Source organism: Meleagris gallopavo, chromosome 2, assembly GCF_905368555.1.
Source record: "Meleagris gallopavo chromosome 2, MGAL_WU_HG_1.1, whole genome shotgun sequence".
Classification (NCBI taxonomy): domain Eukaryota; kingdom Metazoa; phylum Chordata; class Aves; order Galliformes; family Phasianidae; genus Meleagris; species Meleagris gallopavo.
The window spans coordinates 106,595,802-106,608,296 of NC_139405.1; the positions used below are offsets into that span (position 1 = coordinate 106,595,802).

Sequence of the window (12,495 nt, forward strand, 5' to 3'; positions counted from 1 at the left end):
CCACATTGGAAACAAATCTGCAAAAGCCAGAGGTTTGGGGTTTGGCTTATTTGTATATGTATAATGGCCCCATTATACAACTGGCCATCACGGTCAATGGAAATTCACTGTTGCAGATTGCAACATTTTCACCAGATCTTTCACTGCAACTTGTGATATGGGGGATAACGAATTGCTTGACAAAAGGTTGGGTGCAGTTACTTATTGACAGAGCACTCAGCCGTCAAACTTTCACAATCCCACAACCCCTATAAATGCCAGGTGCCTTCCCTTGCCTCTTCCTCAAACAAATATCCTCCTCCTTCGGTCTTTGAGGATCAGTCCACAACTGAGCCATGAAGATCCTCTACCTGCTCTTTGCTGTCCTCCTCTTCCTCTTCCAGGCTGCTCCAGGTGAGATACAACATAAATCCAACCACTGAGAGGAGATGCAAGCACAAGTGTGTGCCTAGAAGGAAAAAAGGCTGTGGCCAACTGATAGGCAATCTATGATGCTGGTGCTATGCATCATCTGTTCTCAGGCAGATTCTACTCTTGAAAAAAATCAACAGCATACGATTTATTGCTTATTTATCCTTTACTGCATATTTATCCTTTACTGCGTATTTATCCTTTACTTTTAAAAATAAAAACTGAGACTTCAACGCCTTCCTCTCCCCACAGGCTCAGCAGATCCACTTTTCCCTGACACCGTAGCGTGCAGGAATCAGGGGAATTTCTGCCGTGCTGGGGCATGCCCCCCCACCTTCACCATCTCTGGACAGTGCCATGGGGGGCTGTTAAAATGCTGTGCCAAGTAAGTGCTGCAGGGAGGAAGGGAGAGCATTTTCTTTCTGCCATGTGCCTGCTGCTCCTTCGTGCAGGATGCACACATCGGGGGGAGGGATCTTGCAGAGCAGCTATTTGTGAGGAATATATGTGGAGGTTGAGCATAAATATGTTGTATAAAATCATAGAAACACCACGGTTGGCAAGGAGCTCCAAGACCATCCAGTCCAACCGCCCACCTACCACCAGTATTTCCCCACTAAACCATGCCCCTTTGTGCAATATCTAAACACTTATTGAACATCCTCAGGGATGGTGACCCCACCACTTCCGTGGGCATCCTGTGCCACTACATCACCACTCTTTCTGAGGAGAAGTATTTCCTAATATCCAATCTGACCTTCCCCTGGAGCAATTTGAGGCCTTTCCCTCTTGTCCTGTTGGTACTTATGCAGGAGAAGTGGTCATGTTTAAAGAGGTAATTAATTCTGCTGGAAGCTGTGTACAAGAGTAGAAGTTCAGAAGTTCAAGAGTGCCAACATTTCCCAGAATTCAGCATTTTCTTCCTGAATTTGATTTTAGATGGGGAAAAAAAATCAAAGAAACTTATTACAAAAATATCTGATAGTATTTTTACCTGGGGAAAATGTGTCATCCATTCCTCTATACTTTTCCCAGAAGACCTAGGTTTCAATAAGGAAAATATCTACTTCTTCCTCCCACAACCATGCATCTCTTAGGTGTGAATTTGTGATTGAATGAAGGCAATTGCATTTGTATTGCACTTTTGACCTTGGAGACCAACTTCTAATAATGCCTGCAGCTCCCCTAGTAGCAAGACTTTTTCTTTCCCTAAGGATTTAAACACAGATCTCAGGAGTGCACTTCAGCTTAGGATCAAAGATACTTCTCAGACATCTCAAGCTGTGAGATTGTGGTTTCAAGAAACTCAAGCCACACCTATATTAGGACACGTTCACTGCCATGATATCAATAATATTAAGGAAGCATCCACTTAGGAATTTAGGAAAATAAACAATACAGAAGCAATCTACTATTAAATGATTTTGCAAAGGAATAACTCAATCCCTCTGTCTTCCTAAAATATCATTCGCTTTAGGACTCGAGTTCTATAGTTGGTAAATAGAGATGATGAGAAAAGAGCAGGTGGCAGATTTTCAGCATTGAACGTCTCTAAGAACTTCTGTTAGGCCTGATCCTAGGAGAACTGGGGCTGAGGAGTGAACAAGGCCTCTGGAGGGGTTTTTTCAAGAATAATTTTCTGCAGAAATACTCCTGAGTAGAATGTCCCATGCATGATATCAGTGGATGCTAATGTTCAGGATGAAATTTCTTCTTACTGAGATGTTTGTTTTCAGCTGGCTTGATTCACTACAGTAGAAGCTAAACCAATAAGGTATTCTGATATCTTCTTTTTCCAACTGCGAATTCAATCTATTTGGAAAGAAACTGGACACAAAGGATTTGATTCAATGAACAAAACTGTGGTGTTTAGTGGCATTTGAGAGTATCTAAACCACATTGATAAGTCTTGCTGATATGACCTATGGGAAAACAATGCTGGAGGCCAAGCAGACACCTACTCCAGGGCTCTTCAGATGGCACTGAACTCGTGTGTTTAAATCATGAAACAAAACCCCTGGTCTTTACTTTGAGGAGAGCTGAATCAATAACTTACTACTAAAGGTAACAGATCTGGTTTGCCAGTGAGCTCAGTTCATGTAGACTGGTTGTGTGCAGACCTACCCACCCAGCATAGGGCCCCTTCTTTGTAGGCATCTACATGAAGGTTTTTACAAACTGCATCTCAAACTCAACATATATGTTTATTCTTAATGGTAATTAGCAGCAACTGAGTCTTTCAGAGGCTGAGCTTCATCCCACTTCAGCAAAGTAATGAGGTTCCTTGTGTCCCTACAGGATTCCGGCGCAGTAAGGAAAGGCTTTCACTGGGTCAGTGCCCTTGTACCAGCAACATTTCCACTGCCTGAGGAGCTGATTTTGATGGATTCCTCCTCTGTCTAAACCCTCAGCAAATGAGCCTTCAAAGAAGCTTCCAGAGGGCACGTCCTGTTAGCACACTGCTTCTGGAGATCCAGGTTTTCCTTGCTGAAGTCACTCCCTTTTTTGCTTTTAATTAATACACAAGCCACTTTGGCATCTTGGCCACCTATTCCAGCCTACCTCACGGGATGTTTGGATGCTCAGTCACTTCAGGTTCATGCAGCATGGAGCATATGAAGCAATACATATGTTATTATTTTACTCACACACCCAAATAAATGTCTTCTTAAACCAAGAATTATGATCTCTTATTGTTGCTAAACATCAAACCTGTATTCAGGTAACATTCAGGTAACATTCATAAAAGAATATTAAATGTTATGTCTTCTAAGGAGAGGAATACGAAAAAAAAAATCAAACTATTCCTAGTAGATATTATGGGAATGACTTCTCTGTGTCTTGGAGAAGAGGTAGAAACAGATATAGCCAAGAAATCTATAGTGCTAACATGCAAAACCAAGATGTTTTACAGCATATAATCCTATAATTACAGCCTCGCAATTAACTTCTTTTCTCCTGTCACAACTGGTCATGGAAGCAAGAGGTCTGGTTTTGGAGTCAATTTCTTACATCTATCATCTTGAAAGGTTGTTAGGGCAACACGAGGCTGATTTCAACCAGATGCATTAGAAACAAATCAGGAATTTCCACATGGCAGAGGAGCCTATTTTTAGGTAATTTACATGATTCCCATATCTCTGAATATGGATTTATATCCAGCCAAAGAAACTGTTCCTTCTCCACAACTGGAGATTTTTATCTGTCAATATATCTATCTATCTGTCTTTATGTCTATCCTTTTATCTATTCTATTTCTCCTATGAAGAAAGGCTGAGGGAACTGGGCTTGTTCAGCTTGGAGAAGAGAAGCTCTGGGGAGACCTCATTGTGGCCTTCCAGTGCTTGAAGGGAGCGTATAAAGAGGAGGGGGAACGGCTGTTTGTGAGGGTGGATGGTGATAGGACAAGGGGGAATGGTTTTAAACTGAGACAGGGGAGGTTTAGGTTGGATGTGAGGAGGAAGTTTTTCCCCCAGAGGGTGGTGAGGCACTGGAACAGGTTGCCCAAGGAGGCTGTGGATGCCCCATCCCTGCAGGCATTCAAGGCCAGGCTGGATGTGGCTCTGGGCAGCCTGGTCTGCTGATTGGTGACCTGCACATAGCAGGGGGTTGGAAACTGGATGAGCATCCAATTCCAACCATCAATCTATATTAGTTTTTATGGGAAGGAAGAAAGATTTAAACAATCTGAGAAGAATCCCAATCAGAAACAGAAAGGAAATGCAGAAATCAGAAAAGTTCAAATTAACAGAGTCTGTGTGTTATTTTATTTCCTTCCTGTGGTCTTAGTTTCCTCATCAAACTCTCCCATTTTGCTAGTCTGAAGAGCACAACACATTCAGCTTTTACCAATTCAGTTCACTGGGTGCAGACCCAGAGGATGAAGAGAAGAAGGGGAATGACCAATCTTCAGATGACCCATTTTTTTCACAGAATAGATGGATCTCTACTTGCAGATAAAATGTCACAAAGAAATTACAGTGTCCTTAAATGCCTTAAAACCCACTAATAGTTTAATTTAACTCCATTCTTGACATGCTAGAGGTGACGTAAGCTGTTGGAGTACCTCTTGCTATACTTCTTGAAGTGTGGTGACCTGCAGAAGCACTCTGTTTATAAAGACTCAACTACTCAATCTACATCAATGACTAAAAAGTGCAGGAGCAGTTTTCTGGTGAAGTGGAAGACTGCTGACAAAACCTCTCTTCTTCCAAAGTCAGATGGTTGCATTTGTGGTGCATAGCAGAACTGTCTCTAGTGTGTGCAAACCCCTGAGCCATGACTTTTTCAGGAAATGCCTGGCTGACCCATTCCTAAGCTTCAGTGAAGACCCTGCAAGCATCTAACCATCAGCCATACATCTCACTCCCAGCACTTGGGCCCATTCTATTACTGCAGGCACAGCTTATCTCTTTCCCATCCCTCAAGTTCCCCTACAAGAAATCTTTGTTATTAAGTCTGGATAAATTCAGATTTCCCTCTTCTCCAGTGAAGCACACCTGTAGTGTTTAAGCCAATCTTCAGTCATCTGAAGATTGGTCATTCCCCTTCTTCTCTTCATCCTCTGGGTCTGCACCCAGTGAACTGAATTGGTAAAAGCTGAATGTGTTGTGCTCTTCAGACTAGCAAAATGGGAGAGTTTGATGAGGAAACTAAGACCACAGGAAGGAAATAAAATAACACATAGACTCTGTTAATTTGAACTTTTCTGATTTCTGCATTTCCTTTCTGTTTCTGATTGGGATTCTTCTCAGATTGTTTAAATCTTTCTACCTTCCCATAAAGGTGAAGCAGGGTGATCCCTTCTTGTTTCTAGATGCTTCATCTCACATCCATCAAGGGCTTTTGTTTTGACCAGAAGCCACCTTTGCTGGCGTGAATCTCTCATTCACTGATTACTGAGTGTTCCCCTCAAGGTGTCCCTCATCCCATGTCTATTGAGAATGTCCCTGGTAAGAAATTCTTTTTTTTTCCTCTCCTGGAGATCTGCAGGAAAGCAACTGGATCAAATCTGGTTGATAGTGCATCTTGATGATGATTCAAATCAGATAATACAAACCAGAGGGAAAAAGGAGACCTCACAACTGATGCATACCTTTGAAAGCTAATGCAGGACATCAGAAAACCTCTTTCTAGAGTACCCGAAGGATGGACCAGTTTTCAAAATAGTGATTGTGATATGGACTTTCCAATAACTTGCTGCTCAGTGACTTCTCCCCCTCGTAGCTCACTGCTATGGTAGGAAGCCAGATTGGAGGCTGTCCTACGGCCGACCTTGCACAATCACTTCAGGCACTAGGGCTGGAGAACTCCCTCTGAAACCTAGTTTCATGCATGAGAAACCTCTATCAAGTGCTCTATCAAGGGTAACAAACATCTTGCACTTCCTGCCCACTGTTACCATTGCTGTGTATTCAGATGTCTGAGACTCTCACTGGTTTTCTTTCTGGTGGTTGGTGACCCTGGTGGTTGAAACTCGATGATCACTGTGGTCCTTTTCAACCCAGGCCATTCTATGTCTCTATGAATTCATTCTTTCTGGCTGATGGATCTGCCATTCTTCACAAGGACAGGGCCCATGCAAACTCCTCCTCCTGCTCCTTTGCTCTCAGGTCAAATGCATACCTCAAGGTAGACAGCTCCTCATCAGTAACCGCCCTACTGGTTTCTCTGTGTGCTGGGGCCTGTTTGCCAGCATCTTCTCTTGGTTCTCAGCGAGAAGGGAGAAGCAAGGACGTTGCCCAAGCTCCCTTTTCCCAATCCCAGGCCGCCTTCATGGGTGCTGTAATTGCCTAGACTGTGTTTATAACTCAGCGGAAGGAGACTGTGGAGGGCAGTGAGGAAGATGGAGCCATTTCTCCTTTCCTTCCCTCTTGTGACAGTGTTTGGGTCCAAAGAGCACTGAATAGCACGTAGTGCCATGTGCTGATATCAGCAGGGTTTGCTCAGCAGCCTCACTCCCCAAAACAAACATCCCTGGGACAGGCAGGGAAAGGTTATGTAAGAAGGATACAAGTGCATCTTTCTTCTCCATTAAGTCCTGCTATTCTTGCAAACTTGATAGCAAGCAGCTTCACCCTTGATGTCTTGCTTTTTGCTGATGGAATTCAGTTTTCTCTTCATGTTCCCCAGGAGTTGAACAATCCTTATTGATCCCTTTCAACTCAGGCTATTCTATAAGGACTTCTACTCAGAAACATATCTGATCAATGCAAAACTGTCAGCCCAGGAGGTGAAAAGGGAAAGAAACATACATGCATACCCTACATACATCTGCTGGATGTAGTGCCTATCACATATCACAGGAAGATATGAGGCTCACTGCCCTTCCCTTGGAGCTCATGAGGTCATGGCAGTGCATGATCCTACAGTCTTATACATGGTCCTACCTGTCCCCCCAGCATTACATGACTCCCCAGCTTGCTGAGCATGGACAAAAAGCAATGTGTCTTCTTTGCCACCTGCCTCCTCTTGCCCATACTCAACCTCCTCATTTGCTTTCCACTCTAAAGAATATTTTTGCATGTTTCTGAAATCCTAGGCCTGACATAACCATGAAAAGAACATGGTGTGCTTTTTCACAAACTGTAGCACCAGCTTCATGTCCACCACCCAATTTGTTTCAACTGCTTTACCAGACATGGAACACCATGCTCTCTGCACACAAATGTAGCTGACTTCCTGCTATTTATTTTTGCACAGAAGCAGTAAAAAATTAAGCACCCTCATGACTTGATTTCATTAATGATTCTTGGCTTCCAGTGTTTGCAAAAAGAAATGCCAATAAAACATGTACAGTTTTCACATGCCTCAAGAGTGGCATTTCTCAATGATAAGCACAAGTATTAAGTCTGTAGCCATCAGAATGGGGTAGAGGAACTCAGTGCAGGCAGGAGCCTTGAGGTACACAATCTCACCATTTTGAAGGGTTGGTTGCCAAAAGGGAACTGGGATGCAGTCTTCCACAACAGAGTGGCACAATGCACAGAAGTGTTCCTTCTGGTTCTTTCTGTCTAATGACTTCATCTTCCTGATGTGGTAAAACGTCATGGCTGAGGTCTCAAATAAAGGATGCAGATAGCAATTGAGCTTTGAACCATGCTAGAACACCTGGGAGAAATTGCACCAAGTTGCAGATATCATGGACAGGGATGAGGGGATGTCCACAGCCCTTTCACTTCTGACTCCTACAAATGCAGCCCCGCAATTCCAACTCAAGAGTGGACTAAAGCCCTGAGCCACTCCTTCATCCAAGTAGGAGGATCTGTTGCATCTCTGTTTCACGCAGTCTTGGTATGTTAGCAGTACCCCATGGCTGGGAAGGGGACAGTCTGTGACAACATCATGTCCAAGAGCCACAAGTCATCAGCAAACCCGCATGGTTTACAGTATTGTGAATCACAGGAACCCACCTCCCTCCTGCTCCAATCCTGTGTCCTCTCTGGGTGCAGCCCATCAGCTGAGCACAGGGTGTCATTTGGTCCTTGTTCAGGTCAGGCATCTTCAAATGTGTTGGGTTGCAACATCTTCATACATCACCAATCTCTACAGTCGTAGGGCAGTGAACTTTTACCACTCCTCCTCCCCTGAAGTGTCTGCACCGTCTAGACCCACAGCCTTTATAAGTGCAGGGACCAGGCATCTTCTGCCTCATACGAGTCTGTATCTCTACGACTGTGCTCAGCTGCTTCCAGACACCTTTAGATATCTTCACAGCTGCAAAGGCTATTTCACAGCAGAGGACAATCATGAGAATCCTTTTCTTCCTTGTTGCTGTTCTCTTCTTTCTCTTCCAGGCTGCCCCAGGTAAGATGGAAAATAGGTGAGATGGAGACTAAAAGGGAAAATGTGCAGAGAAGTCCTAGCCTCTATGCACTTGGACTCTTGTCATACTTAAACTCCTTTTCCTTATTCACAGCCTATTCATTGCTGTATCCTGGCGATGATGGAGTTGCAGTTTGACATCACCTGAGCATTTGGCTTCAGCTCTGAACATATCAGTCATGGTTAAACCAGCACAGTGGCTACCTAAAACCATATACAGCACCAGTGACCACAGCCACTGACCTTACATAGTATATAGAGAGCTATATAGAAAGTTCTAGTGGGACGTGTTATATTCCCTGAGTTTGGCTGTGGTTTCATGATTTTTATGCCGTGTTAGCTTTACTACATTATATTTGGTAACAGTGTACACAGCTTCCCTGTGAGCACGCAGGAAGCTATTCAAATCAGAAGATGATGAATGATAATTTACATCTGCTGAAACTTGAGCCAAAAGCCTGAAAAAGTCCTTGACTTGCCTGTGGTCTCATTCTAGCCCTGACATCTTGCATCCAGTTATGTGATTGGAAGGGTGGAAAGAAGATTCTCTCCCTGTGTATTCAGGCAGCTCTGTGGGATGATGCTTAAGACACCATCTTGCAATACGAAAGCTTTCTCTTCTCACATTTACACTTAGACCTCCTGAGTGTGTATTCTAGATCAGCAGACCTGTATTTTTCAAATAACATAGTTGTGACTGTGCGGCTTTGCCTCAACTCTCTGTTTTGACAGTGCATTTAATAGGTTTGATATGTTTAATTCCAGGCTGTTCTAAGTGCTTCAGAGAAGTTTAAGCTTTCTCCATTGCTGCTTTGATTTGCAGTAGACTTACATTTGTACTTCCTTTCCTAGCTCAGCAAGTGCCTGTCTACTCAGTGAAGGGATGTAGAACCACTTAACCCAACAGCAGGCACTTGCAGGAGATTCACTTAAACAATGTGCAAAGAATGCAATTTGAGTTTCAGGCTGAACATCTCAGTTGGAATGATTAATGTTTAACCTGTAAACCCTCTAACCCAAACCTGAGGGTAGCATTTCACATGGGATAAGCCCAGGCAGTTGTCCTGGCGATGATGGAGTTGCAGTTTGACATCACCTGAGCATTTGGCTTCAGCTCTGAACATATCAGTCATGGTTAAACCAGCACAGTGGCTACCTAAAACCATACACAGCACCAGTGACCACAGCCACTGACCTTATTACATAGTATATAGAGAGCTATATAGAAAGTTCTAGTGGGACGTGTTATATTCCCTGAGTTTGGCTGTGGTTTCATGATTTTTACGCCGTGTTAGCTTTACTACATTATATTTGGTAACAGTGTACACAGCTTCCCTGTGAGCACGCAGGAAGCTATTCAAATCAGAAGATGATGAATGATAATTTACATCTGCTGAAACTTGAGCTGAAAGCCTGAAAAGTCCAGTTAAGACATTTTAATTTGGATAACATCACCTTTTCTGGGTGGTGTGAGATTAATATTAAAGATACCCCAATCACAAACCTGCATGCCAAGCACGGTGCCAGGATATCACATAGCATGCCTTGTAATCTTATGCTGTATCTCTCCTTATGCTCTGCTGTGGTAAATGAACGTCAGTTTCCCTTTGATATCTTGCAGCTTACAGCCAAGAAGCTGCTGACACCTTAGCATGCCGGCAGAACCATGGCTCCTGCTCTTTTATTGCATGCCCTGCTCCTTCAGTTGACATTGGAACCTGCCGTGATGGGAAGCTGAAGTGCTGCAAATGGTAAGGGAGTTCCTCCTGAGAAACCCAGGGGTATCACAGAATCACAGAATCACAGAATCACAGAATCACAGAATTGTAGGGGTTGGAAGGGACCTCTAGAGATCATCGAGACCAACCCCCCTGCCATTATGTATCAGCATAACATAACTAGAAGCAAGTCAGAACTCATAACTGGAATGCAGTTCTCCACCTGAGCTGTTCTATTAGGTGCAGAGTGCCAAATATCAGAGCAAAGGTGCTGTAGGAGATCTTCCACTCTCTGGAAGTAAAGTGTGTTTTCATCAGTACCATGAGAAAACCTCTTTATCTATAGGAGATATATCATGTGGAGCAATGCTGTAGTATGCTGTGGTCCAGTTATGCAGCTAATGACACGAGCTGTAGCATACCTGCCCTTTTTTGGACATCGTAAATTAATTGTTCTTGTTTTGCTTTATTTATTTATTTTTAATTATTTGCATTCATATTTAATTGAAGCGGGTTTCTGTGAAACACTATGCTGAAGGAGAAAAAAAAAAAAAAAAAAAGAATAATGTGAAGCCTTGCCAGAGCCCTGGCACAGGGAGCAGACAGCAATAGTGGCTCCTCTTGGGGATCTGCAACAGCCCTTGGTCATGGTACTAGGCACCCTGCTCTGGGCAGCTCTGCTGGGGTTGGGGGGACCAAGGGACTCAGAATTACATCCAATCTCAATCATTCTGTGATTCAGTGAATATAAATCAGAGGTTCAGATCACAAAGATCTCCAGTAGTCTTCAACCTCATGTGTTACCAAGTGTCTACACCAGCCTGAAATGGGAACGTATCATTTGCTTGTCTGGATAGAGAAAGGTTGAATAGGTCACCACCTAATTTCTCTTTGCAGGAGACCCAGCTCCTAAATCTGAGACCTCACTGACCACGCAGATAAGAGCCCTGGGAATCTGAGACGTCTCCTGCCTTATGACATCACAGGATCTTTGAACTTTGATGCAAACCCAAGGAGCCTTTCCCAATGGAGTGAAGAGTCCTGGGAGCACGAGAAGATCTGAGGAGGAATTCTTGTACCTCAGATAGAGATTTGCAGCTCCATTTCTAATAAAAACAATTCCAAGTGAAACCACATTGCTGACATTTGCTGGTGTATGTCAGGGTGGTTTTGTTGTTATTACTGTATACAACAATCAACTTGTAAATGAAGTTTATTTAACTAAATTAATTTACATGCATGTGTCTTTGAGTCCTATTAAATCACCCTTAAATTGCGTGGCTTGCAGCAATCTGTGTGGCAGTATACATGTTAATACACCAAAAACCACCAACAGTCCAGAGCACTAGGCTGTCCTCTGCCAACCCAACATGGAGTTCTGGGAATGTCAACACAGAGAAACCCAGCATGGCAGAAGGACAAGTTCTTTAGGTCTTGAAACCACCTCACTGAATCTATGTGATTCTGGTCCCACTGCCTGTATTTTGTCTAGATCAGCAGGGGGTGTTACTTCCCTGAATGCTGAATAGTAAACTATTAGTCACAGCACTGTGCTGTCTGGATGCATGTCCATCAGCTTAGAGTCTCCACTGTTAAGAAATGTCCCCTGTTTCATTCCAAGGGTTGCCAACAAACTTGCTAATGTTTCAAAAAAACAGCAGAAAAATGAGTGAAAGCCCCCAAACACACTCATATGGGATGGGATGGGATGGGATGGGATGGGATGGGATGGGATGGGATGGGATGGGATGGGATGGGACTGGCTAGCATGGCATGGCATGGCATGGCATGGCATGGCATGATGTCCCATGTGCTTAGCACACCAGAGGGCTAATGCAAAGAACAAAAGGATCTCAGATGAGCAATGGATAAAGTACTCACACTTCCCATCCCATGAGCTGCTATGAACTGCTTTTGGAGTGCCATGGGCCATGCACACAATCCCTTTGTGCCAGCCTTCTACTAACCCATTCACAGGGGTTTGTACAAGTTGTTGTTGGCCATTGCTAATTGATGTAATAAGAGGATCTGTCCATATTCCTGTCCGTATGTGGGTTTGGATTTTTTATCATGTCACACTAACCCTGGGTGAGATGGGAGCCAGGACTTCCAGCAAAAACACAAACCAAGACAAATTCCTTGGCAGGGATCAGGAGCAGACACAAGTCTTCTGGAGAACACTTATTAAAATGTGTAGAGATATGTGGTCTACAAAATATGAAAACCTCAGTTGTGCATTCAGCCTCTCCTGGAGATTCTGTCTTTCAGTGTTAATTCTATTACTGTTAATTCTAAGCAGAAAAGAAAAATGCAAGCATCTGATCTGAAGGCCAAAGCAAGAATCTGCTCTGCATCTTCTCATGGGGATGCAGTGTGATTTTGCTAAAAACTATTTTATTTCAGAAAAGAAAAGGAACACTAGTCTTCACCGGGTGGTTCAGTGACCACTGTCAGAGTCTCTTCAGGTCAATTTGCAGAAATTTGCAGGGGTGCCACTTTTCTTTCCTCTTCTATTCAGCCTTTGGTGCATGCATGTGTAGAT

General features: G+C 43.5%; 2 protein-coding genes across 3 annotated transcripts; both read left to right on the forward strand.

Annotated features, from left to right (window-relative positions):
* Nucleotides 1–227: 227 nt before the first annotated feature.
* LOC116216368 (gallinacin-10) lies at nucleotides 228–3,091 on the forward strand. 2 transcript variants are annotated; one of them, XM_031552659.2, is made up of 3 exons: nucleotides 228–393; nucleotides 664–796; nucleotides 2,710–3,091. In XM_031552659.2, exons 1-3 carry the CDS (start codon nucleotides 336–338, stop codon nucleotides 2,723–2,725), a joined length of 207 nt encoding a protein of 68 aa, XP_031408519.2. In that variant the 5' UTR covers nucleotides 228–335; the 3' UTR covers nucleotides 2,726–3,091. The 2 variants fall into 2 exon arrangements, with proteins under 2 accessions (XP_031408519.2, XP_031408520.2); XM_031552660.2 differs by lacking the exon at nucleotides 2,710–3,091 and having other exon boundaries at nucleotides 664–800.
* A 4,956-nt stretch (nucleotides 3,092–8,047) lies between these two features.
* On the forward strand, nucleotides 8,048–9,990 carry LOC146545127 (gallinacin-9). The gene is made up of 2 exons (XM_085218330.1): nucleotides 8,048–8,217; nucleotides 9,857–9,990. The coding sequence occupies exons 1-2, from the start codon at nucleotides 8,160–8,162 to the stop codon at nucleotides 9,988–9,990; spliced, it is 192 nt and encodes a 63-aa protein (XP_085074456.1). The 5' UTR covers nucleotides 8,048–8,159.
* The last annotated feature ends 2,505 nt before the right edge of the window (nucleotides 9,991–12,495 follow it).

Excerpts from the sequence above, each read along its gene's own strand:
- LOC116216368 (XM_031552659.2), top strand. The coding sequence starts at position 336 with ATGAAGATCCTCTACCTGCTCTTTGCTGTCCTCCTCTTCCTCTTCCAG. Across the intron at positions 394-663 it reads CCTCTTCCAGGCTGCTCCAG|GCTCAGCAGATCCACTTTTC; the intron begins GTGAGATACAAC and ends CTCTCCCCACAG.
- LOC146545127 (XM_085218330.1), top strand. The coding sequence starts at position 8,160 with ATGAGAATCCTTTTCTTCCTTGTTGCTGTTCTCTTCTTTCTCTTCCAG. Across the intron at positions 8,218-9,856 it reads TCTCTTCCAGGCTGCCCCAG|CTTACAGCCAAGAAGCTGCT; the intron begins GTAAGATGGAAA and ends GATATCTTGCAG.